Source organism: Aspergillus steynii, assembly GCF_002849105.1.
Source record: "Aspergillus steynii IBT 23096 chromosome Unknown P170scaffold_2, whole genome shotgun sequence".
Lineage (NCBI taxonomy): Eukaryota > Fungi > Ascomycota > Eurotiomycetes > Eurotiales > Aspergillaceae > Aspergillus > Aspergillus steynii.
This window is the reverse complement of record NW_020194399.1, coordinates 3845796-3870477: the sequence shown is the minus strand read 5'-3', so window position 1 is coordinate 3870477 and position 24682 is coordinate 3845796. Positions and strand designations below refer to the sequence as shown.

Below are 24682 nucleotides of genomic sequence, written 5' to 3'. Positions count from 1 at the left end.
GAAAATAGAGTACAGGCCTCGGTTCGGTACGCTCAGATGGGGGATTCGGCACGCGACAGAAACGGTCTAGAACAGGTCTCAATGGCTTTCGTAACTCGTAAGAGATGCTGGTTTAGATGAACAGAAGATAGAGGTCATGATGGCAACTACGATCCCTCAGGCCGTAGATCGACCGTCTCAAACTCCAGCCCTTTGGCCTCGAAAACATGTCCCGGTCGAAGGGCATCCGTGTAGATATGAGTCTCGGGATGAGGATGGAATAGCCCACTTTGCGTACAGCTCAAGATGGACTTCAGGCCCGGGGGATCCGTCAATCGAAAGACGCCCCAGTCCGGTGTTTGGCTGGGGGCGCAAACAATCGCAATGCTCTCTGGCAGCATTACCTGATATCCGCAGTGAGTGTGCAAATCTCGCGAGCTCATGAAACAGGTCTGCGTCGGATGCGTGTGGATCCAGCCAAGCACCATCAAATCTTCCGAGTCGCAGTAGTCAAATATTGCCGATTCATTCACGGTCTCGCAGGTATCCGACGTGCATGTTTGCTCTGGGATGAGAAGTCTGGAAATAAACAAAGCGTTGGAGATCAGGGTCCCACAGAGAATACCGCAAGTTTCCAGGTTGCGTCGGGTATTGGAGGAGGCCAGAGCCAAGAAATGGGATCGCAGCTCTGGCGGTAGAAATACCGTACGGAGAGGAGTGCCATTTTCGAGATAGGCGGATGGCTTGAAGGTAAAGCTGGAGGGATTGAGCTCGGGGCGGGCATCATTGCCCGCCACCGGCGGCGTCTTCGCCGGAACAGGAGGCGTTGGCGTAGTCCCTGGAGACACCTTATCAGGCAAAGGAGGCGGCGACGATCTATTCAACACGGTCTCGAGACTCTCCTTGGGAGGCAGCGCCGGCGCCTCGGGGCGAGAAATCCCTTCGCGCAGGACCTTGGCGGGTGGAGGCGGCGAAAAGTCCAGTGGTTTCTGACGAGGCACTGTCGGATACTTGTAGGCTGACGTGGAGGATGTCGTTGACAGCGGCAGAGCGGTGGATTGCTTCGCGTTTGGTACACGATGGTCCGGCCGTTGCCCGTCGTTCATATTGACCCGGATGTTCTGGATCCGCCGACTCAGGTCATTGTCGGCTTCGGCGCCATTCTGATGCACGGCACTCTCCCAATCCCCCCAAACACCAGCCGCCCGGCGCTGCTGCTCTTCTTCCGGGGAAATTCCTGCCTGCCGGAAGGCTTTCCGCACCGTGGCCCGTCGACTGATTTCGGTCCTTGCCAGCTTGACCGCCAAGTCTCGATTCTCACCGGCTTCTAAGGGCTCGGCGACGCCCGCCAGGGCGGGATCATGAGGCTGCCGGTCGCTGGAAGGAGCATGGGGAGTTCCACGAGGCGGAATACGGGATTGACGGTCCCGCATCAATTGTGTGTAGCGTTCATAGCGTTTGTTGATGCGAGGTTTCAATGTCTCCAGCTTCTTGAGATTCCGCCGCACTTCATTCTCGGCCTCCATCAACGCCTTGCGATTTGCTTCGTCTTTGGCATCGGGATGGCTGCTCAGGTTGACTAGTACTAGCTGGGCGTGTCGGAACAGGAGTAGATAGGTTTGTTCGTCATGTCCTTCTCGTTCGTAAATGTGAGCCTGCTCCGTCCCCCACTTCGAGTCAGCATGGTGTATCGGAGCACATTGCCGGGGTCAACTACACTTGCCTCTCGGACTAGCGTTGCTGCGGTCCGCAGCCAATATCGGAGGGGCACTGAGGGGTTGTAATCATAATCTTGGGCGATTTGAGTGATCTTTTCCACATTCTGGGGCGGGGAGCCAGCCGGCGGAGGAAGATTCGTTGCCATGACGGCGCATCCAAGCGAGGCTCGACAGACGCTTCAGTGGAAGGACCGAGAAAGGAAAATGGATGTCGAGGTCGAAATGAATCGTTCTGCGGGTCATCGAGGTCTGGCGCAAAGACCAGGAGAAGGCGTGGTGGGGACGTGCCGCATCTAGGCAGCCAAAGCAGTTGGCGGGCACCTGGAGGACGAGAATGACGAGATGAGAATGTTCCTAATGCGAGAGGGGGAACGTGAGACGAGGATGCTTGAACATTGAGGGCCGAGCGACGGCGCAGGGAGAAGAGAAGCGAAGCGAAAGCGAAAGGCGGAAGAAACCGAATTTATCGATCCGCGCGTCGCGGCGGTCCTTTTCTTCTTGCAGATTCAGATTCCACCACCCAGTCTCTCTTCCCTCCCCCCAGGCATTGAGGTATGGACGCAGCACTTGCCCTGTTGTGTCCTGGTTGTCCGCGTCTCGGTCATCTCTAACAATCTCGATCTGTGCCTCGGTGCAAAATGTCGCGATGGACAGTCTTGCCACATGTGCCCTTGGCCGGTTTCCTCAACAAGTGCTACCCAAAAAACCAAAAAAAGACTATACTTAAGTCTGAGATCGTGAGTGAAAGGCTGTGCGGTAAGGTCTCTTCTTATCAATAGGAACAGGGGGCGCGAGTGTCTAACATGACCACCGCGCAGATGACATCCTCAACCGATTGTCGCCGCTCTTGCTCCGCAACCGCCCGGTAGACATTCTCGATCTCTTCCCAGGAGCTGGGCTCTGGTCTTCGAAGGTCAATGACTTCCTGCAGCCCCGGCGACATGTCATGGTCGAGCCCAATTTGAAAGCCTTCGGGAAATTGCTGCGACCCTTGGCTGCCAGCCGCTCCTGCTATACGCTACTATCAGAGAATCCTTTCGACATGAATGTTTTGAATAGCATTTTCGCAAACCACTTTCCCGAGCAAGGGACGTCGAACACGGATCGGACAGGTTCTTTGCCGACAAACAACACATTATTGATTCTCGCCAACCCTCCCACGCCCAGCTCGAAGAAGGATCATTTCACTCCGTCACGCTGGTGGGCATCATCCATGGAACATTGTATGCATAACATCGGATTACATGGTTATGGGGGCGTGCGTTTGCTTGTCTCCCTTCTGCCGTCCGATGCGAATCTCGTTCTTCCGCGAAACACGATTGAGCGTAAACGGCCAGCCCTCCTGACAGAATGTCTTGCCAGGCACGCCTTTGAGGTCGCAGCCTGTCCAGACTCCGGACATTGGTGGATGTTCAAGGGAATGGATGTGACTGAGCAGGGTGCCGCACGGGTGGCCCAAAGGGCCGCCGACCAGGGCATGGAGACCCCGAAGGACCGAGAATTTCCCCCTTACGAACTGGCGCCAGAGAGTCTGGACCAGGTCAATATGCCTTGTCCTTACGTGCCACGTCCTATAACCGAACGCAACGTCCGCTTAGCTCACATACTCAAGACGGAAAGTGAATGGGTGCCGTCAACTGCAAGGGCCAGCGGGCGCCTGATCAGGAACGAGAAGCACAGGCGCGCCAATACTGCCTTGAACCAAGAGAACCGACATGCGTTTATCCGTTTGGAGATGGCTAAGCTTCAGTCAGAAGTCGATGCGTTGAACAGATCGCTCTCGCGAGCAGCCGCCGACCCCCGGGCGGATTCTACGGCCCTGCGTCCCATCCTCGATCAGATCGAGGCCCTCAAGTCAGAGATCGCTCAATATTACACGGATAACCACTTCGAAATTGTCAAGCAGGTTCCTATCTCCGTGGACGACAGGCGCGCGCTTTTCGGCACTGGCAATGCCGACGACGCGTGTCTTCTCTGGGACCGTCGCCCCTGCGAACCGCTTCGCATCCACCGCGAGGAGCTTTATCCGCTCGAGACCGACCGCGTATTCATCTATTTCGAACCCGACCCCGACCCCCCAGCGTTGCGCAAGCTCAACAAACTCGACCCGTTGGCGAAACAAGACGCCATACGTTTCTTCGACGCGCTCTCCTTCACCATCGGCACCCGTCCCCATCTCGCGGTGACCGACGTTTTCAACGCCATTTTCCCCAGCCGATCCATCAACAGCCTCGTCAAGGCCATCCCCAGCCTGGCCACCTTCGCGGCGAAATCCCCCAAGCCCGACTTCGACTCCCTCCCCAAGACGGTCCTCGGCGACGCCGAAGACCCAAGCAAGCCCCTCGACCCGGCCGACTGCTACCAGGAGAACCTCGACTACGACCTCAGCGACGTGCGGGTGCGGGCCATATCCATAAACACCATTCTTGATATTTGCATCGAGTACCAGAAATCCGACCAGCAGCATACCTTGCCGCAGTTGAATCGGAAGCTGGGTGGCACCCTCACTTCGTTCCGGTCCGGCGAAAGCCTCGTCGAAAATTGAACCAACAAATACCTCGGGCCTTCCTCTTCTCTACTGCCCATTGATTATACCCATCCCGTTCCTCTTTACTTGATAGAGTCTTACGAACGCCTCCGCCCTTAGAATCTTGTACTATATAGCCGAATCACTACACGACCAAATAGAAAGTATCAATATAATACATTACCGGAAAAGTGCGTGTGTTTCCAGACCGCTCGCATTTTATGCGAGCATGGTTTTATTGATGATTCTCTCGAGCCGAGTTTGTTCCGCAGAAAATACATAAGGTGTTCTCGAGTACATCCAGCTGCGGAAACAATGTGGCTCTCTTCTCTATTTAACATTGGAAGAACGGATGGTCTTGGTTCCATCACGTCACAAAAAACATAACATATATCAGTCTCAAAAGGTCTCGGGTATCTTCAAAGTGTATAAGAAAAAGAAAGAAGAAAAAGGGAGAAGAAAAAGAAAAAGAAAAGAGAAAATATGGCATCTGAACAGCCCAAAAAAAAAAACTCCCAGAGATAAGCCAAAGTCTTGTGTATAACAAAACGGAAAGAAGCTGGGTTGAAATCGAATATATAGCATGTTGAAAGAGAACAGTGCAGTCGAAGATAAGCCGCATTTTAGCGCAAGGACTGCACCAGTTTCAACCATTCAGCGGGGTTGATTCGCTGGGCCGGATCCTTGGTGATCGCCGGCTTGATGATCTGCTCGACGATGCCGTTGCGAGGAATGCGGGCGCCGTTGGGACCAGACCGGGCAAATTCGATCACTTGGTGACCTTCCCGGGCCATGGCCAGGCGCTGCATGTTGCTGGTGCCCGGATATAGAAGCAGGTCTCCCGTCGCCGCGGCGAGGAGGGTGACGGCGAGAGAGAAGACGTCCGATGCTGCGGTGGGAGCGGAGTCCGGAGAGGTCAGGGATGACACGGATAAGAGCTCGGGGGCCGCGAATGGTGGTGTTAGTGCGGTCAGGGATGTGCCGGTGTGTTTCTCTGCAGACAAGGAGGGGCCAGCTATGTTGTGGGCCGAGGAAAAGTCCGCGAACAGCGGATCAAAAGGAAATCTGTCGGTTGTGGATTCAAGGTCGTTCGATTGCGGTTGGAGCAGAATGTTATGAGGCTTGATATCGCCATGGATGATCTTGGGCTCCGTGTGCAGCCAGTGAAGACCGACTATAAGTCTTTGGGCTAAGTCATGCCACTGCGTCAGACCTTGGATAGGCTCGAACATGGTCTTGGTGGATAATTGTTTCCTCGCAGAGGCTGACCTTTCCTCTATATAAGATGAGAATGAGAGAGGTACGGCGGACATGACGATTGAATGAGATTCGGACATATATCCATGGAAGGGCACGATATGATGCTCAGACCCAGGTGTCATACTGAGTCGGGACAACGTTAAAGCCTCGGCGTCAAGAACGCGATAGGCATCTCGACGAGCCGGTGACTTCACGGCCACCAAGTGGCCACCCGACACGGGTGAGCTGGGTGGAGTGAGCAAAGAAGAGCTGGGGCGTGGTCGAGATGACGCCTCGTAGACGATACTCCAAACCCCACTGCCAAATTCGATTGGGTGGCCCTTGGGGTCATAATGATACTCTAGATCATCGGTGTATTCGAGAGGCTCTGAGACGGAGCGAATGCCTGTATAGGCCCCCTCCGGTTTCGTCTCGACTGGCGATAGTAAGGTGGTCGAATAGTTCTTGCCACCCGGTTTGCCCTTTCCGGCAGTTGGGGTCACTGGTGGGGTGAGACCCGAGAGCGCTTTAGAATGCGAGGCCTGGACAGTGTGGTCTTCATCATTCCTCGTGCGAATGGAAAGTCGAGAAGGCATTATGACTTCTAAAACCCCGGATGGGTTGTGCTGAAGAATATTCGGTGGGATAGCAAAAGCACCTGAGGTTGAGATGCAAAAGTAAAAACCAGTCTATGACTCAGAAATGAACTGCCTCGGATGACAGTTTTCAATGATGATATCAGGTTGTATAAGTTGGGATATGAGCGTCGTGAGCGTAGACGAGGAACTGGCGAGGTAGGTGACTTGATCACGAAGGCTCGCAGGATGGTGGAAGATAGAAAAATCTTCTTGGAGGTCGGTGGGAAAGATAACCTTCAAGCTGGTGGCAACAGTGCGTATATTTGACGTCGAAGACTGCTAATGATGACACAAATGTATGGGAGGGCAATACATGGTTTGGTGCAAAGGATGACCGGATCGTGAGGCCGACGGGACATACATGGTGGAAATAGGACCGGGAAAAGAGCAAAAGAGGGGAGAGGGGGGGGAAAGCGTCGACCAGCGCGGCTTATTAAATAAAATCAATGGAAAGAGGGCATAGGGCGAAAAGAACAGGGAAAAGAGAAAAAAAAAAAAAAAAAAAAAAAAAAAAAAAAAAGAGGGAAAGATGGACGATCGACGGAAGAGTTTAAGGTGACGGAGGAAGCATGGATGGAACCAGGAAACGGGCTGCTACCTTACCCGTTGCAGCGTCCGATAATACCGTGACATCCCCATATCTTCACTCTGCAGTTCGCGATACGGACACTAAGCCCGGGGCAGACATGGCGCTGCGACCAGCCCGTCGGCGGCCCGAATGCAGTAATCTCTGCCCCAACGATGGCTGCCATCTGTCACCTGCATCTTGATTCCCCGATCTTATCGGTCCCTCTACCTCCTTCAGGTACAGATACTTACACCTCCGGAACCCGACGTCGAGAATTGTGCCAATCAAGATCGGTTCCGACACACCCTCGCCGCGATCCGCGCGTCCTGGAGGTTCTTTTTAGACAATCGAATTGTCCGGTCGATTCTCTTTCAGAAGGATACACCTTGGAAGTATGAAACGGTAACACCAGGGCCAGGGCTGTCGTCCAATCCCCACCCCCACGTGGGTCGTTCATCTGCCACGGAAATTCAATTCTTCTACTCTCGACGCGCTCTTCCTCGGATTCGCCCGCGATCAGCGCCGTCGCAACTACGCCCGTAAGTACGGTACAATAATAATGAACGGCAGATGGCATTCATAGGCAGACACGAAATTACCTCATACTCATTAGTGGCCAGTAGAATCCGCTTCGACCGGGGTGGGAGATGCTGCATAACTAGTGGGAAACGCCTAGATCCACGCAGGTCATGGGGGAGGATCCAATCAGTGCCGGTCCTGTGAAATGAGGCTGGTCCGGAAATGCGATGATTAGTGCCTTTCACCCTGACCCAACCCACAGCTTCCATAGGTAACCATACGTAAGTCCCTACGGTTAATAACGCGAGGGAGGTAAGTGTCCGGGATAAAGATAACCATGACTCTGCGGTTGGAGACAGGAATCCGCGACCCCGCATATCGACGTAGTCAGTAGATAGGTCTCCAGTCGTCATCGACCATCTTCCTCGAGAGAGCTTCTCTAAGTCTTCGATTTCTGCTGCTCAACATATTGCTTTAAATCGCGCACCCACGTCTCGAAGTTCTTCTTCAGCTGCGCGCCATACATCCACCGCACCACGTAGACCAAATATCCGACTTGCGCCTCCCAGTTCCGCACCTCGGTGACTCGTCGCGTCGGCCCTCCCTCCGATTCAACGACCACCTCTTCGATCTCGTGAACTCTCTCCGCAGTCAAGAGGAAGGACGGAATGCCTCCCTTGGCAGTCACGTCGTTGACCCAAACAATCCGGCCGGGTTTGTGCGTCGCAGCGTCGGGTGGGTCAAACTCGACCACCGTTAGCGCCACCCCTTGTGCATTCTGCGGCTGGGGAGAAGAGGGGTCCATTTGGACATGGAAAGTCATTTTGGTGCCCAGTTGGAGGATCGGGGAAGGCGCGTCGGAAGAGGCAGGCTGCTCGTCGGTTCCGGGTTGTTCGCGGATGGAGACTCGCGGGACAAAGGTATTCCATGACGGCCAGGTGGATGTATCGACCAATGTATTCCAAACATCTTGGGAGGAGGCATCGATGAGCGACGCGCTGTTGATGTGCAAGACCGCGTCCGAGGCATCGATGTTGGGCGTTGGTTTGGCCGCCCGGGCCGCCTCCGAGGTTGGAGAGGGGAAGTCCGCCATAGTACGGAGTACAATCTTGATTGATGGATGGAAGGCGGAGATAGTAAGTAAGTCAAGTGAAGGGCTGAAGCACGGGTCCCTGACTAAGCGGGTCACTGACGTCATCTGGCAGCGGCCACTGTCGTCCCCGGTGGAACCCTCCATTCCATTGTATACGCCAACGCCTACCGAATGACCGAGATGCGAAGTCCCCTCTGTATATGCTACTCACCGAAACGATTGAATTAATAATAATCTATCTGAATACCCAATTCCCGGCATTAGTCAATCCTACGCCTCAACCCCAGGCGTGTCCGCAATGCGCACCACATGTTTGGAATAACTCGACTTCCAATCCTTCAATTCTCCCAATGCCTGCTCCAGCCCCTCTAGCCCCCTTGGAACGGCCACCCAAGGATGTCCTGACCAGAATCCATCGCGCAGCCCCTGACCAAAGAATCTGGAAAAGACCGCGGCAAACTCTCGGTTTCCCAAGGTTACATTTCCGTCCTTCTTCTCCGGCACAGGGCCATGTACTCGGCCCACGAAAGTGAACGACACGTCAACAGCAGGTGGAAATTTATCTCGGTCTTCGCGAACAGGCTGAATGGTGGTAATACGTCCAGCCTGGGGGTCGATGATCTGCGCAAGATTCTGGTAGCTGTTGAACTCGGTAATCGCGTCGAATGCGTGAAGAAGCGGTTGGCCATTCAGCGCCGTGCGCAGCTTGCTCACCACGGCCGTGTCGCCCTCACGATAATCGATAACAACGTCGCCTTGGGAGCGGTCTAGAAGGGTTTCTATTTGCGACCCACTTTTTCCGGCAACCACGATCAGCGGGTGGAGGTTGGATAGCTTGGCCAGTTTAACCGCGAAGGCGCCGACAGCGGACCCGCCCCCGTACACCACGAAGGGATGGGACTCTGTCTCCGGGAGCCAGGGAGGCGTCAATCGAAGGCTTTGGTAAAGACCCAGGGCCGCAGTCAATCCAGCAAGTGGGATAGTTGATGCCTCTGCTTACGGTTAGCACGGTGATATCTCTCATACCAAAGGACAGACGCGATCTATCGGAGGCATACCTTCAAACGAGACACTCTCCGGAATATGAAATGTCGTGTAGGCCCAGGTCACCGCATATTCAGCGAACGCGCCATGAGGAGCTCCCATCTGGTGGAAAGCCGCTACACGGTCGCCTACCTTGAACTCGGTGACATTGTCGCCCGTCAGATGAACGACACCGGCAACGTCGTCACCTTGGTTGATGGTGCCAGGGCTCTTGTGCTTGTAGTCCTTGGGGTTCAGACTGGCTGCGACCACTTTGATCACCACCTGGCCTGCAGCCGGGGTGGGAATCGGCGAGTCCACGATGGACACCCGAGGATAAACAGCAGCTTCTAGATCCACGAGGGCTTCTTTCATGGCGTTGGTATTCTAGATGTCGGGGTGCTTGAAAGGAAGATCGGATGAGATGACTATCGGGAAGCAGAGAAGAGAATGCACGAGATGGAGGATGAGCTGATGCCTATCCCACCGGAAGTCGAAGAATTATTTATAACATTGTCTTCTACAGTGATTCTACCATTGAATATGTGATTAATCATCATGGATTGAGAAGAGCGAATTAATAATTCGTGATCAACAACTAGCGCCTATCATGATTGGGGCCAAGAGTTTGTAATATCGGTCAGTTGGCGTCACACAGTTACTCCCTTCCATTCTCTTCTTCTTCCGTCTATATTGACTATTTTTCCTCGCTCGATTCACTCGCCGAACCCCCGAAGCTAAAATGACCGACACTGACTAACTCCGCGTCGATAAGTGCTTTGGTCCGATATCTCCACGGGTTCGATATACCCACCCTGTTTCATACTGGTTTGTAACCATCGGCATTTGCTGATTGCTCTTCAACATGAAAGTCAAGACTCAAATCTCACGTCCGATATATATGAAACTAACTTCTGGCATATATACACGACCATGCGCGACGCTCTAGGACTTGAAGCATAACCCTCTTGTAAAAGCCTCCTGGTCAACACGATGTTCGTCAAAACTAATGGCCGCGACATGGGTAAACACTAACCAAATGGCTGGAAACAAAGTCGATCTGTACGTATTGACCCCCGTTGCCCTGTGGGCCTCTAGCCCATACCTCAAAAATGTCGCTACACTGTCGGAACAGGTTTGGAAATGCTGGGAGCAATTCCTTCGGGAAACGCTGTTGCATACCAGATGGTCGTTCTGGCATTTCCGGGTCATCGGCTGGCGGATCCATCTGGATGAGAAAATCCACGTCCTAGGGAATGAAACCGTCAATTTCTGTTTAGATAAGGTGATAGGGATAGGAAAGTCTGTACCTTCGTCTTTCTCCCGGGGATGTAACTTTTAACGGCGAAACCGCCCACGGCCACGATTCGGGCAGTATGAAAGACCGTTATGGTCTGAAGACAACTGATGACACGCTCTGCTGCGCTGCGCAAGTAGACATACTTCACATGATCCTCCATCTTGGATAACGGGAATCGAGTGATAGCAAAAGCCAGCTGATACTAGGTGGGGGGGAAGAGAAGAAGAAAAGTGGTTATGTCGCTAGTAAGCCAAGTCGGGCATCTCTCTTGGACTTATATGTTAATGAGCTGCCTGTCTCAGTTGATTGCAACCGATTCTAGGATCCAGAATCTCCTTTCATGTTGCACGGCGCCTCAAACAGACCTGATTTCAGATCTACCGTTCATTGCTGTGCCCGATGAAATGGCTGCCGTGGCGGGCCCTTCTTCTAAAACATACCCACTGAGTATAGGGTTTGAGGTTTTCCATTTGTGTTCTTAAAATATTCTTTGATGCGCCCCCTTGGCTAATGTCTTAGGGTAGCAATGGCGCTCTGCTGGGTGCAGCTTGCTGTATCTCAGGCTACGTGATAGGAGAAGCTGGGCGGGCTACTACTCTCGCGATTTTCGTCTTCAGTCTGCATGAAATCAAATAAAACAACTACTCTAAAAAGAAAAGAAAATGGTCTTCTGTTGCTCCGGGTTTGACCGGTAACAAACAGACCTCCAGCACGAGACGGAACAAGTGAGACAGGGGAGCCAATTGACCGCCAGTCCGTCATAGGTCCCAGAACAAAGAAAGTCCTCCGGTCTGCATCAATTGCCTAGCAAGCCGGGTGCCATTCCTCACAGTCCTCTGCGCCATACGTCCCTGCCCGTTCGGCCAGCTCCCTGGTCGACCAGCTGTTGATCCGTGGTGGCGGAGGGAGCCCCGGGCCTGCAAGCAGCTCTTCCCGCAGGATTCCAAGCGCGTGGTCCGCCTTACGCGTGGAATTGGGTCTATTTCCCGTATACGCTATCTTGCGCCAGTAAGGACGGAAGTGAGGTTGGAGCTCATCTTCATTCAGCAAGCCATCTTCCATATATGGTGAGGCTACTTCCATTAGGTATTCGGTCCAGGTATATTCACACCAGTTGCAATGGCCTCGATCACGGCTTGCTAGCATCAGCAGGCTCTCTACCAAGGCAACCGGAGTGAGCATCTTCACTGGATACAACAGGGCCGGCCAGGATTCCTCGGAATCTGGGAGGCGTGGATCGTTGGAAAGCATGAAATTGCGATCACCTGGCTCAGGGAACTGGAGAGGGAAGTCGGGCAAGGCCCAGTAAATCTCGGACCTCTTGAGAAGATCGATATCCAATATGCCAGGGACGTGAAAGTGGTTCTCGGGCATAGGGTATGCGCTGAAAAGATGGGATTCCCTACATGTTGCTCTGGTGCACGGTGTAAGTCCAGTACTAATTATGATATTAGTGGCAGATTCAATATGCTCGTCAGGCACAATGAAGTCCATTTGCTATTTAATGCAAAACAAAGAGTTAGTTGGGGAATATTCCGGCTTCGGGGGGGTTGTCATTCACTTACATCGAAAACCCATGGCACGCCCGTCAATATGATGTTCAGAGGAAATGACACGACGTTTGGGATTTGGCTCTCGTCGAGCAGACGCGCGATCTCCGAAACATTGGGAACGCTCGACATTTTTTCAAGCAGGTTGCTTCCACTCTTGATAGATACCTAGTCTTTGCATCTCTACAGCAGGAGGTTAACCCCCTTTTTATAGTCCGATGATTTCTCGAAAGAGTGCTCTCTATCCCCGGTCCGGACTCGAAAAGAGGGGTCTGTCCAAGTCGAAGATCCGAATACTCAAAGAATGAAGCCTATTTTACAAGAAAGGGGAAGGGGAAACGCCGGGAATCATTGTCTACTGAGTTGTACTCGTGACAAGGACCCAAGAGCTGAAACAACCACCACAGGTTGAAGACCACCGGAACTTTTACCAGATATTTTTTTCAGCCTTCTTTCTCACTTGGTCCTCCTGGAGGAACCACGTATCTTCATGGCCGATAGGAATCGTCTGGTAGAACGCCACCTGCCGCTTCATTGTTTCGCTCTTTAGTCCGCCGGCCCAAGAGCACGACTACCTAGGGCGCGGAACAAAGTCCAGCCAGTCTTTGTGCAGAAAAGCCTCGGATGTGCTATGCAGAACAAGGGCATTCATGACGACATTCCAATCCACCTGAGAGTCGGAAGACTTTCTCCGGATTGTCGCCATGTCCCGGCATCGGTTTCTCCGCCAATCATGTGGAGGCGTGCACGACTACGAGGCAACGGCCAGCAGCGAGTTTCCCTGGAGTTTCTCCGTCTGGTGGATCGATCAGTTAAGCTCTTTACCATTCAGATTGTTCGAAAAGCTTTCTCGTCCCGGGGTAGGCTCCGTGGTTATGTTGAAAATGGAGCTATAAGTAGTATATGGTGCCACACTAAGTTCTTGGGGGTATGCAGCTTGCGCGATATTCCTGAAAGCAAATACACCCTTTCGTCCAATTTCCTCAAATACATGATGCTGATATCCCCGGCAGCTGTACTGGCACTTCTCGCCGCTGTCTCCCCCGGATTGGGGGTTCCAACTGGATCCACGTCGACACAAGCTCGAGGCCATCACTGCATTGTTCAATCATCCAATGGCACCGCAGATGACTCACCGGCAATTTCCCAGGCTTTCGCACGCTGTGCGACCGACTCGGTCATTACCTTCGAGAAAGGTGTCAATTACAACCTCTTCCATCCCATTCAGGCCACCAACCTAAGCAACGTGGAAATCCGCATGCACGGAAACCTACATCTCCCGCGGAACATTACTGCCGTCCAAGACATCGTCAGCGGGGGCAAGTCGACATGGGTTACGTTAGAGGGACCGCGCGTGGACTGGACTGGCCCCGAAGATGTGAATGACGGTTGGATCAACTCCTACGGCCAGGCCTGGTGGGATGCCAACCCTGCCAATGGCACAGGGATCGATGGTCGTCCACACCTCATGAGTCTCAAGACGAGCCAGGCAACGTTGAAGTATTTCCGGTCGCGCAAGCCCATTGCTTGGAATGTGAAACTGCACGGTGACGACATCACGGTTAGCCATGCCATCGTCGACGCGCGCTCTACGGGCGGGTTCCCCTTCAACACGGACGGTTTTGACGTGAAGGGCACCAATATTCGCATCGCTGATAGTATGATGTACAACGGAGATGATGCCATTGCGGTGGGATCCGAGTCCCATGACATTGTGTTCGAACGGAACACGATCGGGTATCAGACGCACGGCATGAGCATTGGATCTTTGGGCAAAGATCCCTCGGATTATGTCAATATCACCAATCTGAGGTTTGAAGACGTCACCGTGGATGACGGGCTCTATGCCGCCCGCTTCAAGTCCTGGGCTGGCGGACAAGGGCTGGTCAAGAATGTGACCTGGAAGAACATCCGCGTGTCCAACGTCACCTTCCCGATCTTCGTCACCCAGAGCTACTTGGATCAAAGCGTCACGCGAGAGGACGTGGATACTGATTCGTCGGTGATGATGGAAGACTTTACTTGGACCAACTTCACCGGCTCGATCAACACCTTCCAGCCGGGCGATGGGTCGTGCGCCACGACGCCCTGCTGGTACGATGCCGGTCTTTCCAACCTGAACCACACGGAGGCAATCATTATCGAGTGCAATACCAAGAAGTCCTGCAAGAATTTTGCAACCGAGAGCATCGAGCTGTATCCCCAGAATCAGGACTCACCCAGCGTCATCTGCATCGATGCCACGGCCGAACTGAACCCCAATCTGGGATTTGACTGTCGCAACGGCACGTATACACCTCTGTCTGGCTGATGCACCCAGCCGATCCCTTCATGTACATACATAGTATATAGTATAGACCCTTCTCCGAGAGAATAGCATACAGCATCAACGTGACTTCCAGGCCCTTACGGGGGGGGGGGCGCCTTCTGGCCGGGAGAAACACCTCGCGCTTTCCTGATCCGCGTTCGCCCTTCTCCTTTTCTATCTGTAGGCGATTGTTGCTCCTCAGCTGTTGCATCGTCTCTCTCTTCTGCTTCATCGCTCGTTGTTAGGTCTCGGCCCAGTCACTCGTTCCCGCCAGTCCATCCATTATTCCACAGTATCGCCGCCGCCGCATCACTAGCCTTTCATTTGAAAATACTTCATGTTTCAACCGTTCCCCAAGTTCTACATCATTCGCCCCGATGGCTCTCTTACTCCTCTCATACCTGTTGATGAGCTCCCAAAATGGGTTTCCTTTGCCAACTGGGATCCGGAAGACATCTCTATGTATTCGACTATGTACGCAGCTAGTCTGAACAGCATCCCTCGAGAAGGCGAGTACGACCTCGTCTGCCACCACTGTTTCGCGCAGGTCGACGGCCATCATCGTAGCGTTTCGGAACAGAGCGAAATCAGCGCCCCAATACCCATCCCGACCCTCACTTATGGCGATACTGTCGGCATGTCGGGCTCCTGTCCCATGCAGGCTCCGGACCCAGCTCCTTCGCAGATGACGGCAGTGCCTATGTTGCCGGGGCTTTTGAAGCAGCCACCATTTCATGCGAATCTTTATAGCCCCTTCGTTGGCATGTGCCTCGTCAACTTTCCACGTTTGCGATGGCCGTTCAGGTTCGGGTCGACGACCCAGGATCAGGACCAGGATCGCGCCAACGAGGAGGAAGGGGAAGAAGAAGAAGAAGAAGAAGAAGAAGAAGAAGAAGAAGAAGAAGAGCACCACGAAGAACCACAATGCAATAACACAAAACATCCTTCAGGCACCGACGATGAATCAGATAGTAGTAGCGAGTATCCAGCACAGACACCACTCTTAGAACGACTGAACAGACGGCTGGCTGAAAGCAACCGCATTCCAGGTGGCTCCTCTGAGGCCGACCTTGAACTTGGGTATGGAATCTATGGAACCTCAGTTCCCCCTGGATTTGGATACCTAGATGGTGCGAGTGGACCACCCTCGATCTCTTTGTCAGCTGAAGAACCGTCATATGTGAGTCCGTATCGACACAAGACCACAGATGATGTGGCTCCCAAGAAGTCGGCGCTGGCTCGCAAAGCTTCCAGCTCCCAAAGAGAAAGAAAGAAAGTGCGATTCGACTCATTCAGGGCCGAATTCACTCCAGCGAAAAGCCCTTGATTTTCAAGGTTCTGTGAGAAATCATTGCGATATGGGGATTTGCACGTTAGTGTGCCAGGTTGAGGACATATCCTTGTTCCTGATTCTTTATGTTCTACTAAAAGCGTTTTTCTTATTCCTGCCATTTCTTTAGGTTTGGGGAATCCAAAAGTTGGATAAAGGGGACTGTTATCATTTCATGGAATTTGTATCTAGCTGTTAGAACTACCTCTACAAAGGGATGCTCAACTAGAGCGACTACCCCAGGATTAATGGAGATGAAATGTTACCAAGAGAATGAAGTCACCTCATCCAAAAACACACCTATATGTACACCACGGCTGTATTTATAATTTACTTAACCATGTATGTGCAATCCACCGGAGAGAAAAACAGGATAGGGGATATGAACTCCCATCACAGTAAACCCAAGCCAAGAAATACGCCGAACAATCTAAACTCATGCATATATCCACCCAACAACAGCAAGAAAACACAAACCTATACACCTACAGATCCGAAACCGAATTCGTCACCGACAACGGCGACAGATGATACGAATGAAAATCCTCAACGGCATCAACCGACGCGGTCTCCAGATGCAACTCGCTGACGACATGAATCCCCTCGCACTCGGGGGGACAGTGCATGGACTCCTGCCCGTCTGCCGCGTTGTGGGTGGAGAAGTTCCCCGTCACGCTGGCGGAGTAGCTGGTGTTGGTGAAGTTGAAGGGGTTGGAGAGGTCGAGGGTCTGGCAGGTGGTCTTTTCGCGGTGGGCGTAGGAGCTGCGGACGCGGGAGGGGAGGAGGCGCGGGAAGAAGTAGGCCAGGAGGGGGCGTAGAGGGGGTAGGCAGGCGCTGATGATGGCGACGTTGGTTTCGATGAAGGACCAGAGGGCTGCGGGGGCGTTGGCTTCTGGTTGGGGATGGTGAGTATGGGGTTGGGATTGGGATTGGGGTTGAAGAAGGGAGGGAACGGGGGGGTATTACTGCTGGCATCGTTGGAGTTGAGCAGTTGGATCACTGCGCCGAGACGGACCACGCTGGTTGCGCAGACGCTGTAAAGGGAACATGGAAGTATTAGCTGTGCTCTGGTGGTTGGATAGAGAAGCGCGAGTGTCTTACAAAAGTCCCAGAGCAAACACCACGATGAGCACAAGCTTCTGTCTTTTCGGGAGTCGCAAATGGGTGAGGACCGGCATCGGCAAGATAACGATGATCAGATCGCTGACGATCTGAATGGCGGCATTGAGACACCACACGGCGGTCTTGGGCAGGCAGTTCTGCGGGGCCGCGGGATCCCAGAAGGCATGGACGGGGATGCAGAAGAAGATGGCGCTGAGGATCATCCACAGGCCGGAGAGGACGACGCAGATGAGAGCAATAAGAAGGATGATCTGGTAGCCGCGGGTCGGGAAAAGTCGTCGATACAGCAAGATCATCGAGATCTTGGTCAAATTGAGCGACAGGTTGTATAAGGGAATAGTAACGTAAAGAGCCTTGCCACCCAGTCAGTCACGGAGATGCATTGCAAGATGTAGCGAAGAGAAAGGCACCTTTGTCTGGGATTGGATCCTCCCCGGATCCAGCGTTGCCGCCTCCTTCCCCAGGCCATAACGGACCTCTAATGTATACGGTCAGTGCTTGGTTCCTCTCAATCCTGCGATAAACCAGGAGCCAGCGCCTACCTTCGATTAGGAAAGCAAAGAAGCAAATGTCCGCTATCTGTTGGTCGGTCAGTATATATCACTGCGAATCTGATGCTCCAATCCATACCAACGAGAGGACAATCAGCAGATCGTCCCAGCCCGGGGTGCGAATGAAATACAGTCGAGTGAACAGCCGCAGTGCCACGACCACCGCCGTCAGAACCATGAAGGTTATCGCGATGTCCAGTACGTACATCGTGCGACGTGATTGTAATCTCCGCGGTTCGAAAGTGCGCGCATGGTCCGAATGGTTTAAACGTTCTTGTTGGAAAAGTTAGAAGATAGACTCGCCAGGTCCTGGTTCAACGCAATCGAAGCCGAGGCTTTGCGGGAGGCAAAAAGAGATTGCCCAAATTTGGTGTTGTGGCTTGATGGCGCCGAGAATGACGTCCGGCACCCGAGTCGATTGCGTCAAGGAATGCGGGCATCAGGCGGGCTTCCATGGAACGGGCCTGGGATCGCCAAAAGAATGGGGAGAATGGAGAGAGCACTAACTCATGTTGCATTATCTAATCGACACATATATTGAGATCTCATGACACATGAAGAATAATGAGGACAGGCACAGAGGAAACATGAGCAATACAAAACCTATACAAAAATCCAAAAAAAAAAAGGAAAATCTGAAAAGCGAGAACCCAAAAAAGGACATATATGGTGATGCAGCCCTATCGATTCCCAAAGGAAGAAAGTCTTGTCGATTCTTCCCTTCCGATTCCAATGTACAAATATAACTGTGCGGCCCTTTCAAACTCAGTGACTGAGTGCGACCGGCTTGGTCGCGCGCTGAAAATGGTATTGTAATAGACTCCAAATATCGCTAAATCATTCAAAGGCGGGCCTTAAGGTTGGACTTCAGTCGGCGCTCCACGGCAGCCATGTACTCCCGAGTAGTCACCCAGGCCTCACGGTCCTTGCGGCCACAGGCCAGAGCCAAGTCCTTGGTCATGATGCCCTCTTCGTTGACCACGTCGACACAGGCACGCTCAAGCTCCTCGGCGAAGGTAACCAGATCGGGGGTCTCGTCGAGCTGACCACGCTGCACCAGACCACGGGTCCAGGCGAAGATAGAGGCGATGGGGTTGGTGGAGGTCTCGCGGCCCTTCTGGTGCTCGCGGTAGTGACGAGTCACAGTGCCGTGAGCGGCTTCGGACTCGAACGCCTCGCCGGTAGGGGTGACCAGGGTCGAGGTCATCAAGCCCAGGGAGCCGAAGCCCTGCGCGACGATGTCGGACTGGACGTCACCGTCGTAGTCTGTATAACTTAGATTAGGATTGCACATTCCCCGCCTATTCGAGAGGATGGCCACTTACTCTTCAGGGCCATGATGAATCCACCCTCACTCTTGACCATCTGAGCCACCATGTCGTCAATCAGACGGTGCTCATACCAGATGTTCTTGGCATCAAAGTCCTTCTTGTAGGTGGTCTCGAAAATCTCCTGGAAGATGTCCTTGAAGCGGCCATCGTACTTCTTCAGGATGGTGTTCTTGGTGCTCATGTACAGCGGCAGACCCTTCAGCAGGGCCAACTGGAAGCTGGCGTGGGCGAAACCGGAGATCGACTCATCCGTGTTGTACTGAGTCTGGGCAACGCCGCCGCCACTCTTGAAGTCGAAGACCTGGACGGTCTCCGGCTGACCGCCAGCCGGGGTGTAGACCATCTCCAGCTTGCCGGGACCGGGGATCACACGGTCCTGGGCACGGTACTGGTCGCCGAAAGCGTGACGACCGATGATGATGGGCTTGCTCCAGCCAGGTACCAGCCGGGGGATGCGGGGGATGATAATGGGCTCACGGAAAACAGTTCCGCCACTAGTACCTGTGTTAGTATGAAACCGGGAAAGAGCGGCAGGGATTGAGCAGCATACAGGATGTTTCGGATGGTACCGTTGGGAGAGAGCCACACTGCGCGAGACCGTTAGTTCCCAAACCCAGTTGCGCCCACAAGACCGGTAAGGCTTACTCTTCTTCAGCTTGAACTCCTCCACACGGGCCTCATCTGGGGTAATGGTGGCGCACTTGACACCAACACCATACTTCTTGATGGCCTCGGCAGCCTCAACGGTGACCTTGTCGTCGGTCTGGTCACGGTACTCCAGACCCTGGAAGAAGAGTCAATTACACACGCTTGCTATGACGGTAGGGGCTAGGATCGTACTAGGTCATAGTACTTGAGGTCGATGTCAAGGTAACTAGTGGTGTCGAGTCTCAGCGGCGTCTCCGGGCACGGACAGGAGCTGCGGAGGGGCAGGACGAATCAACTTACGGCAGGATCAACTATGCAACGGAGACAAAGTTAGTTTCACAAGGTCGGCACCGAACGGCAGCGCATGACGCAAGAGGGCGGGAGGGCTGCCGGCAGGACCGCGGTACTTACTTTTTCTCTGATCTCCTTCCAGATAATACGAGTCATCTAAAGCCACCGCAGAACGGGTATGGTTAGCCACATGTGCAGAGGAGCAGCGCGCGCATGTTCGTTGGTTGGGCCTCGGAAGAGAATCCCCGGCGTATTTCCCCGCGTTCGCATGACGAAAATGCGCAGAGTCGATCCGATCGACGGGTATATAAAGGCCACGTCGGCGGAGGCTTCCCCCAAGAAAGCAGAGAAGGGGTAAAAAAAAAAAAAAAGAGCAAAAAGGAAAAAAGAACATACCTCATCTCCGTCCAATTCCACCACGGGGTTCTTAACCTTAATCTTGGGGCCTTCGGTCGCCATCGTGCGGGATTGAGTCCAGGACCAACGGGAAGCAGAGCCAACGGAACGAGGAAGGACAGAGGAAGCAGAAGCAAGCGATCTCTGAGAGCGAGAAGCGGTAGAGAAGGAAGAGGAAGAGGAGACCGAGCGAAGAGGCGAGGAGGAGGAAGAAGTAAGAGAAGAGCGCGCGCGGAAGGTGGAGGCAGGAGGGGCAGCCAGAGGGGAGCGGCGAGCCAATGCGGAATGCAGCCGAAGGGAATTCATCATCGCGGTTCGACGTGAATCGACTGGACGAGGCGATATGCCACGGACTTGGGAAGAGCAGACAATACCCGAGGGAAAAGCAAAAGCGCAGCTCAAAGCTTCTCGGCTGGAAGGAGCGGGCGGTGGAGGGTCGGAAGCTCCCGTTCGCGGATAATGGATAAGGAATCAGGGAGAATGGATTGATGCGACCACGGAGAGGATCGGAGGGCCCGGCAAATGGTTCTGGGGAAAAGGAGGTCGAGGGAGGAGAGGAGAAGATGAAGGGGAGAAGGGGGGAGGGACTGGGAGAAAAGGCCGACTCTTATCCCCAAAGGAAAAGGCCTTTGCCCCGGTGACTTGACTCTTTCCGCCCACCGTCGCAGTCACGCCGAAGACGGAGTGGTCCTCTCCAGCCTCCTCTACACCTACACTGAATACACTCCCTCCCTCAGGTGTTGCCGGAGAGTAATTCAGGATTACCTCATGCCTTCGCTAACCGCCGTTTCCCGCGGTAACGGAGACTCCGCCCGGGCCAATCTTCACCGAAGTCGCCTTTCTCGGGGACAAACCGTCCAACTCCGCCGCAGATCCATTGCAGTGCTGAATGTCTCCATTCTCGACTTCTAGTGCATTTCTATCTAATCCATCAGTCCCCCGTCCCGTCTTCCTGCCGACTCCAGTTTTTGTTGAAATTGCGCCCTCCCAAGGTGCGCCCGTGTGGTTTCGTCATGCTCGTATACGTTGAAGTAAATAATGCCCGCAAATGCCGTTCCGCGTGTAATGTAAAATGTAGTGGAGAACGGCATGGTATCGAGAAAGAAAAATCAAAGGTTATAATCGCAGGTGGGTGTCACGAAAAATAAAATAAATCAGAAATATACAGAGAAGCAAACCAGTCTAGACCCGACGTCTAAAACAGGCCGTCAATCTCTCCGGTTTCCGGATCAATGTCAACGTTCAAGTAACCCGGTGCGGTGGGCAGACCGGGGATGGTCTGGATATCAGCCGCAAGAGCGTACCTAAAGAAAGAAACGGAGATGTTAGCGTGGTGTGCTCGGTCGATGCACCAAACAGAAAAAGACTTACAGATATCCAGCACCCACGGCCAGCCGGACGTCGCGAATCGGAACGGTGAATCCGGTCGGGGCGCCCTTCAGGGCAGGGTCGTGACTGAGCGAGTATTGCGTCTTGGCAATGCAGATGGGGAGGTGGCCAAAGCCTTGCGCCGTGTAGGTGTCCACCTTCTTCTGCGCCAGCTCGCTAAACTCAACCTTCTCCGCGCCGTACATGGTCTTGCCGATGTGCTCGATGCGCTCCTGCACGCTGCCGCCGGTCTCGTACAGGAGCTTAAAGTCCTTAGGCTTGGAGCTGGCGGTAAGCACGGCCTTGGCCAAATCCACCGCACCGGCTCCGCCCTCGGCCCAGTGATTGGCGGGAACTGCATCCTCCGCACCCGCCGCGATGGCCTCCTCTCGAATAACGGCGATCTCGGCGTCCGTGTCGGTTTCCATCCGGTTGATGGCCACCACCACGGGGACTCCGTACTGGCGTGCGTTCTCGATGTGCTTCTTCATGTTGACACAGCCCTTGCGGAGGATGTCCACATTCTCCGTACGGTAGACCTCATTCAGAGGAGCTCCGGGGCTGATCTCAGGGCCGCCGCCGTGAACCTTGAGGGCCCGCACGGTGGCCACAATGACCACGGTATCGGGGGATAGACCGGAGGACCGGCACTTGATGTTGAAGAAACGCTCTCCGCCCATGGTGAAGTCGAATCCGGCCTCGGTCACCACAAATCCAGTCTTGGCATCGTGGTCCTCGTCGGGTTCCGTACCCGCCAGCTTCAGCGCGAGTTTGTCTGCGATCACCGAGCTGGCTCCGATACTGATGTTGGCGAAGGGGCCGGCATGAACTAGTACCGGGGTACCCTCCAAGCTCTGCATCATGTTGGGTTTGATGGCATCCTTCATGAGCGCCGCAAGAGCGCCGCCGGCGCCGATGTCATCACACGTGATCGGATCGCCCTTCTTGGACGTAGCGACAACCATACGTCCCAGTCTCTCGCGCATGTCCTCAAGACTGTTGCTCAGCGCAAGGATGGCCATGCATTCACTGGCAACGGAAATATCGAAGCCGGTTTCGCGAGTCAAGCCCTTCTCGGTGGGGGCCTGTCCGACAGTGATGCCCCGAAGGTGTCGATCGTTCACATCCAACACACGACGCCAGGTGATGGTCTCGGGGTCGATATCAAGACGAGCGAAACGGTTAATTTCTTCCTCGGTCAGATCATCAGGGTTGGTCTTGGTGATTCCCAGCTTGTTCAGTCGTTTGAACATGACAGGCTGGAATTCACGCGTGCCCTTCTTGGCGGGGACCAATCGCTTGTACAGCGCCCCGTCCTTCTGGGTGGACTCGTGGAACATCCGCGTCTCAATGGCCGCCGCAAGGAGGTTGTTGGCAGCCGTGATCGCATGGATATCGCCAGTCAAGTGAAGGTTGAACTCATCCATAGGAATAACCTGGCTGTACCCACCACCAGCAGCTCCTCCCTTGATACCGAAAGTAGGGCCCTGGCTAGGCTGACGAACATTGGCAAACACAATACGATTCAAGTGCGCCCCAATGGCCTGGGTAAGACCCAGAGTGGTCGTCGACTTGCCCTCTCCAAGAGGCGTGGGGGTGATACCACACACCAAGACATATCTACCATTGCGGCGATGAGACAAGCGGTCAAGGACGCTGAGGTTAAGCTTCGCCTTTGTGTGGCCATAGGGCTCGAGCTCGTGAGGAGCAATGCCAATTTCGGAGGCAAGGTCGGTAATCGGCTTAGGATACTGGGCGCGCGAAATGGCAATGTCAGAGGGGACGGGTTGGGCCAGCTTCAGTGGGAGTGGAGTAATGTGTCTATCTTTTTGCTTTTCGAAGTACTCCTTGGCCGAGTTAACCACGTTTTGTAAAAGCATGGCCACCGTCATGGGGCCAACACCACCGGGGACGGGGGTGATCTGAGAAGCAACTTGGGCGGCAGACTCGAAGTCAACATCTCCAACCAGGCGCTGGCCCGACTTCTTAGAAGCATCGGGTTTGTAGTTGATACCGACATCGATGACGACGGCACCAGGCTTCAGCCATTCTCCCTTGACAAACTCTGTTTTCCCAATAGCTGCCACCACGATGTCGGCAGTTTTCACGATTGCCGCAATGTCCGGGGTCTTCGAGTGACACAGCGTCACAGTAGCATCGGCATTCTTCAGGAGGTAACTGACGGGGCTACCAACGATGTCACTCCGACCAAGCACCACAGCTTGCTTGCCCGCCGGGTCGACTCCGCTCACTCGCAGGAGTTCCATAACAGCCTTCGGTGTGCAAGGAACGAAGAGCGGACGGCCACCGCGCTTGGCCAGCTCACCAATGTTGATGGCCCCGAAGCCATCGACATCTTTCTCGTCGGCCACGGCGGACGTGACGGTGTGTTCGGACAAATGTTGAGGGATGGGCAATTGGACGAGAATGCCGTGCACGGAAGGGTCATTGTTGGCCTTGGTGATTTCCTGGAGGATCTCGGGTTGACTGATAGCCTGGGGGAAGTTGACCACTTTGCATAGAATGTTGGCCTTTCGAGAATGGGGTTGTCAGTATACGTATACTAGCACACGGATGACAACTTGGGGATGACAGCGTACCTCCTCAGCAGCTTTCAGCTTCATGCGCACGTAGGTGCCTTTGGATTATATTAGTTCTGTCTCCACACCAAACCTAAGGCCCATGAAAGCCCGATAGACTAAACTCACTTGAATCCGATCTGTCACCCACTAGTTTGTTTCGGTCAGTCTCCCTGCATACCCGGTATTGCTTCAGAGAGTCAAGAATGACCACACACCTTGAAAAATCACCAAGCTGGGCTTGAACCGCGGGTTGGACTCCTGGATCTCCTGGATCTCATTCTTCAATCCCGCCCGAATGCTCTTGGCGATTTGCGTGCCATCGATCTTAGTGGCCGCCATGGCAGTCGACGTGCTGGAAAACAGCCGGTGGGGAGACGGTAAGAATCCACGAGTAAGCTCTGCAAACCCCACAGAACCAGATGCGAGAAGCTGGGCCTGGCGTCGAGTAGACGGAAATCGAGAAGGGGAGGGAGTGAGGAGAGAAGGAAGGTGGTAATGCGCGAGGTACGAATGGCGGGCACAATGCTTTGCTTTTCCAGCGCAGCGGGGTAATGTCGCCGAACGGGCGGGGGGAAATGGCATCAACTGCAGGTTCTCCTCG

At 53.8% G+C, this 24682-nt stretch overlaps 11 protein-coding genes across 11 annotated transcripts; 3 read left to right on the top strand and 8 right to left on the bottom strand.

The window, feature by feature from the left end:
* Nucleotides 1–77: 77 nt before the first annotated feature.
* Nucleotides 78–2023, bottom strand: P170DRAFT_111340 (putative endosome-associated ubiquitin isopeptidase (AmsH)). Its single transcript, XM_024842314.1, has 2 exons — nt 1703–2023; nt 78–1634 (listed from the first exon to the last, which is right to left on the bottom strand). The coding sequence occupies exons 1-2, from the start codon at nt 1841–1843 to the stop codon at nt 147–149; spliced, it is 1629 nt and encodes a 542-aa protein (XP_024708035.1). The 5' UTR covers nt 1844–2023; the 3' UTR covers nt 78–146.
* Nucleotides 2024–2138: 115 nt separating this feature from the next.
* P170DRAFT_111351 (uncharacterized protein) lies at nt 2139–4317 on the top strand. Its single transcript, XM_024842315.1, has 2 exons — nt 2139–2453; nt 2516–4317. Exons 1-2 carry the CDS (start codon nt 2336–2338, stop codon nt 4240–4242), a joined length of 1845 nt encoding a protein of 614 aa, XP_024708034.1. The 5' UTR covers nt 2139–2335; the 3' UTR covers nt 4243–4317.
* A 530-nt stretch (nt 4318–4847) lies between these two features.
* Nucleotides 4848–6489, bottom strand: P170DRAFT_507477 (protein kinase domain-containing protein; the record flags this gene model as incomplete). The annotated part of the gene is made up of 1 exon (XM_024854490.1): nt 4848–6489. Exon 1 carries the CDS (start codon nt 6057–6059, stop codon nt 4848–4850), a length of 1212 nt encoding a protein of 403 aa, XP_024708033.1. The 5' UTR covers nt 6060–6489.
* A 745-nt stretch (nt 6490–7234) lies between these two features.
* P170DRAFT_434452 (SRPBCC domain-containing protein) lies at nt 7235–8297 on the bottom strand. Its single transcript, XM_024848719.1, has one exon. It carries the CDS (start codon nt 8279–8281, stop codon nt 7628–7630), a length of 654 nt encoding a protein of 217 aa, XP_024708032.1. The 5' UTR covers nt 8282–8297; the 3' UTR covers nt 7235–7627.
* A 173-nt stretch (nt 8298–8470) lies between these two features.
* P170DRAFT_434450 (zinc-binding alcohol dehydrogenase family protein) lies at nt 8471–9818 on the bottom strand. Its single transcript, XM_024848718.1, has 2 exons — nt 9340–9818; nt 8471–9273 (listed from the first exon to the last, which is right to left on the bottom strand). Exons 1-2 carry the CDS (start codon nt 9677–9679, stop codon nt 8552–8554), a joined length of 1062 nt encoding a protein of 353 aa, XP_024708031.1. The 5' UTR covers nt 9680–9818; the 3' UTR covers nt 8471–8551.
* Nucleotides 9819–10121: 303 nt separating this feature from the next.
* Nucleotides 10122–10764, bottom strand: P170DRAFT_507474 (uncharacterized protein; the record flags this gene model as incomplete). Its single annotated transcript, XM_024854489.1, has 2 exons — nt 10122–10553; nt 10615–10764. The coding sequence occupies 2 exons, from the start codon at nt 10762–10764 to the stop codon at nt 10311–10313; spliced, it is 393 nt and encodes a 130-aa protein (XP_024708030.1). The 3' UTR covers nt 10122–10310.
* Nucleotides 10765–12858: 2094 nt separating this feature from the next.
* Nucleotides 12859–14556, top strand: pgxC (putative extracellular exo-polygalacturonase; the record flags this gene model as incomplete). The annotated part of the gene is made up of 2 exons (XM_024851403.1): nt 12859–12889; nt 13168–14556. 2 exons carry the CDS (start codon nt 12859–12861, stop codon nt 14463–14465), a joined length of 1329 nt encoding a protein of 442 aa, XP_024708029.1. The 3' UTR covers nt 14466–14556.
* A 243-nt stretch (nt 14557–14799) lies between these two features.
* P170DRAFT_489548 (uncharacterized protein) lies at nt 14800–15820 on the top strand (the record flags this gene model as incomplete). Its single annotated transcript, XM_024853988.1, has 1 exon — nt 14800–15820. The coding sequence occupies one exon, from the start codon at nt 14800–14802 to the stop codon at nt 15787–15789; it is 990 nt and encodes a 329-aa protein (XP_024708028.1). The 3' UTR covers nt 15790–15820.
* A 329-nt stretch (nt 15821–16149) lies between these two features.
* Nucleotides 16150–17673, bottom strand: P170DRAFT_454011 (uncharacterized protein; the record flags this gene model as incomplete). The annotated part of the gene is made up of 6 exons (XM_024851402.1): nt 16150–16684; nt 16759–16826; nt 16894–17267; nt 17325–17392; nt 17457–17493; nt 17545–17673. 6 exons carry the CDS (start codon nt 17671–17673, stop codon nt 16278–16280), a joined length of 1083 nt encoding a protein of 360 aa, XP_024708027.1. The 3' UTR covers nt 16150–16277.
* Nucleotides 17674–18258: 585 nt separating this feature from the next.
* Nucleotides 18259–20081, bottom strand: P170DRAFT_111211 (NADP-dependent isocitrate dehydrogenase). The gene is made up of 7 exons (XM_024842313.1): nt 19856–20081; nt 19745–19755; nt 19637–19670; nt 19442–19580; nt 19347–19383; nt 18791–19290; nt 18259–18731 (listed from the first exon to the last, which is right to left on the bottom strand). The coding sequence occupies exons 1-7, from the start codon at nt 19889–19891 to the stop codon at nt 18307–18309; spliced, it is 1182 nt and encodes a 393-aa protein (XP_024708026.1). The 5' UTR covers nt 19892–20081; the 3' UTR covers nt 18259–18306.
* Nucleotides 20082–21326: 1245 nt separating this feature from the next.
* P170DRAFT_349148 (C-1-tetrahydrofolate synthase) lies at nt 21327–24420 on the bottom strand (the record flags this gene model as incomplete). Its single annotated transcript, XM_024843721.1, has 5 exons — nt 21327–21435; nt 21503–24030; nt 24100–24137; nt 24208–24228; nt 24297–24420. The coding sequence occupies 5 exons, from the start codon at nt 24418–24420 to the stop codon at nt 21327–21329; spliced, it is 2820 nt and encodes a 939-aa protein (XP_024708025.1).
* Nucleotides 24421–24682: the final 262 nt, after the last annotated feature.

Bases quoted from the DNA above. Each gene is read 5' to 3' on its own strand.
- P170DRAFT_111340 (XM_024842314.1), bottom strand. From the start codon at position 1,843: ATGGCAACGAATCTTCCTCCGCCGGCTGGCTCCCCGCCCCAGAATGTG. The intron at 1,635-1,702 runs GCAAGTGTAGTT...GGGACGGAGCAG, and splicing joins CAGCAACGCTAGTCCGAGAG to GCTCACATTTACGAACGAGA.
- P170DRAFT_111351 (XM_024842315.1), top strand. From the start codon at position 2,336: ATGTCGCGATGGACAGTCTTGCCACATGTGCCCTTGGCCGGTTTCCTC. The intron at 2,454-2,515 runs GTAAGGTCTCTT...ACCACCGCGCAG, and splicing joins CGTGAGTGAAAGGCTGTGCG to ATGACATCCTCAACCGATTG.
- P170DRAFT_434452 (XM_024848719.1), bottom strand. From the start codon at position 8,281: ATGGCGGACTTCCCCTCTCCAACCTCGGAGGCGGCCCGGGCGGCCAAA.
- P170DRAFT_434450 (XM_024848718.1), bottom strand. From the start codon at position 9,679: ATGAAAGAAGCCCTCGTGGATCTAGAAGCTGCTGTTTATCCTCGGGTG. The intron at 9,274-9,339 runs GTATGCCTCCGA...AACCGTAAGCAG, and splicing joins GGAGAGTGTCTCGTTTGAAG to AGGCATCAACTATCCCACTT.
- P170DRAFT_111211 (XM_024842313.1), bottom strand. From the start codon at position 19,891: ATGACTCGTATTATCTGGAAGGAGATCAGAGAAAAA. The intron at 19,291-19,346 runs GTATGCTGCTCA...CACAGGTACTAG, and splicing joins GGTACCATCCGAAACATCCT to TGGCGGAACTGTTTTCCGTG. The intron at 18,732-18,790 runs GTAAGTGGCCAT...TAAGTTATACAG, and splicing joins ATTCATCATGGCCCTGAAGA to ACTACGACGGTGACGTCCAG.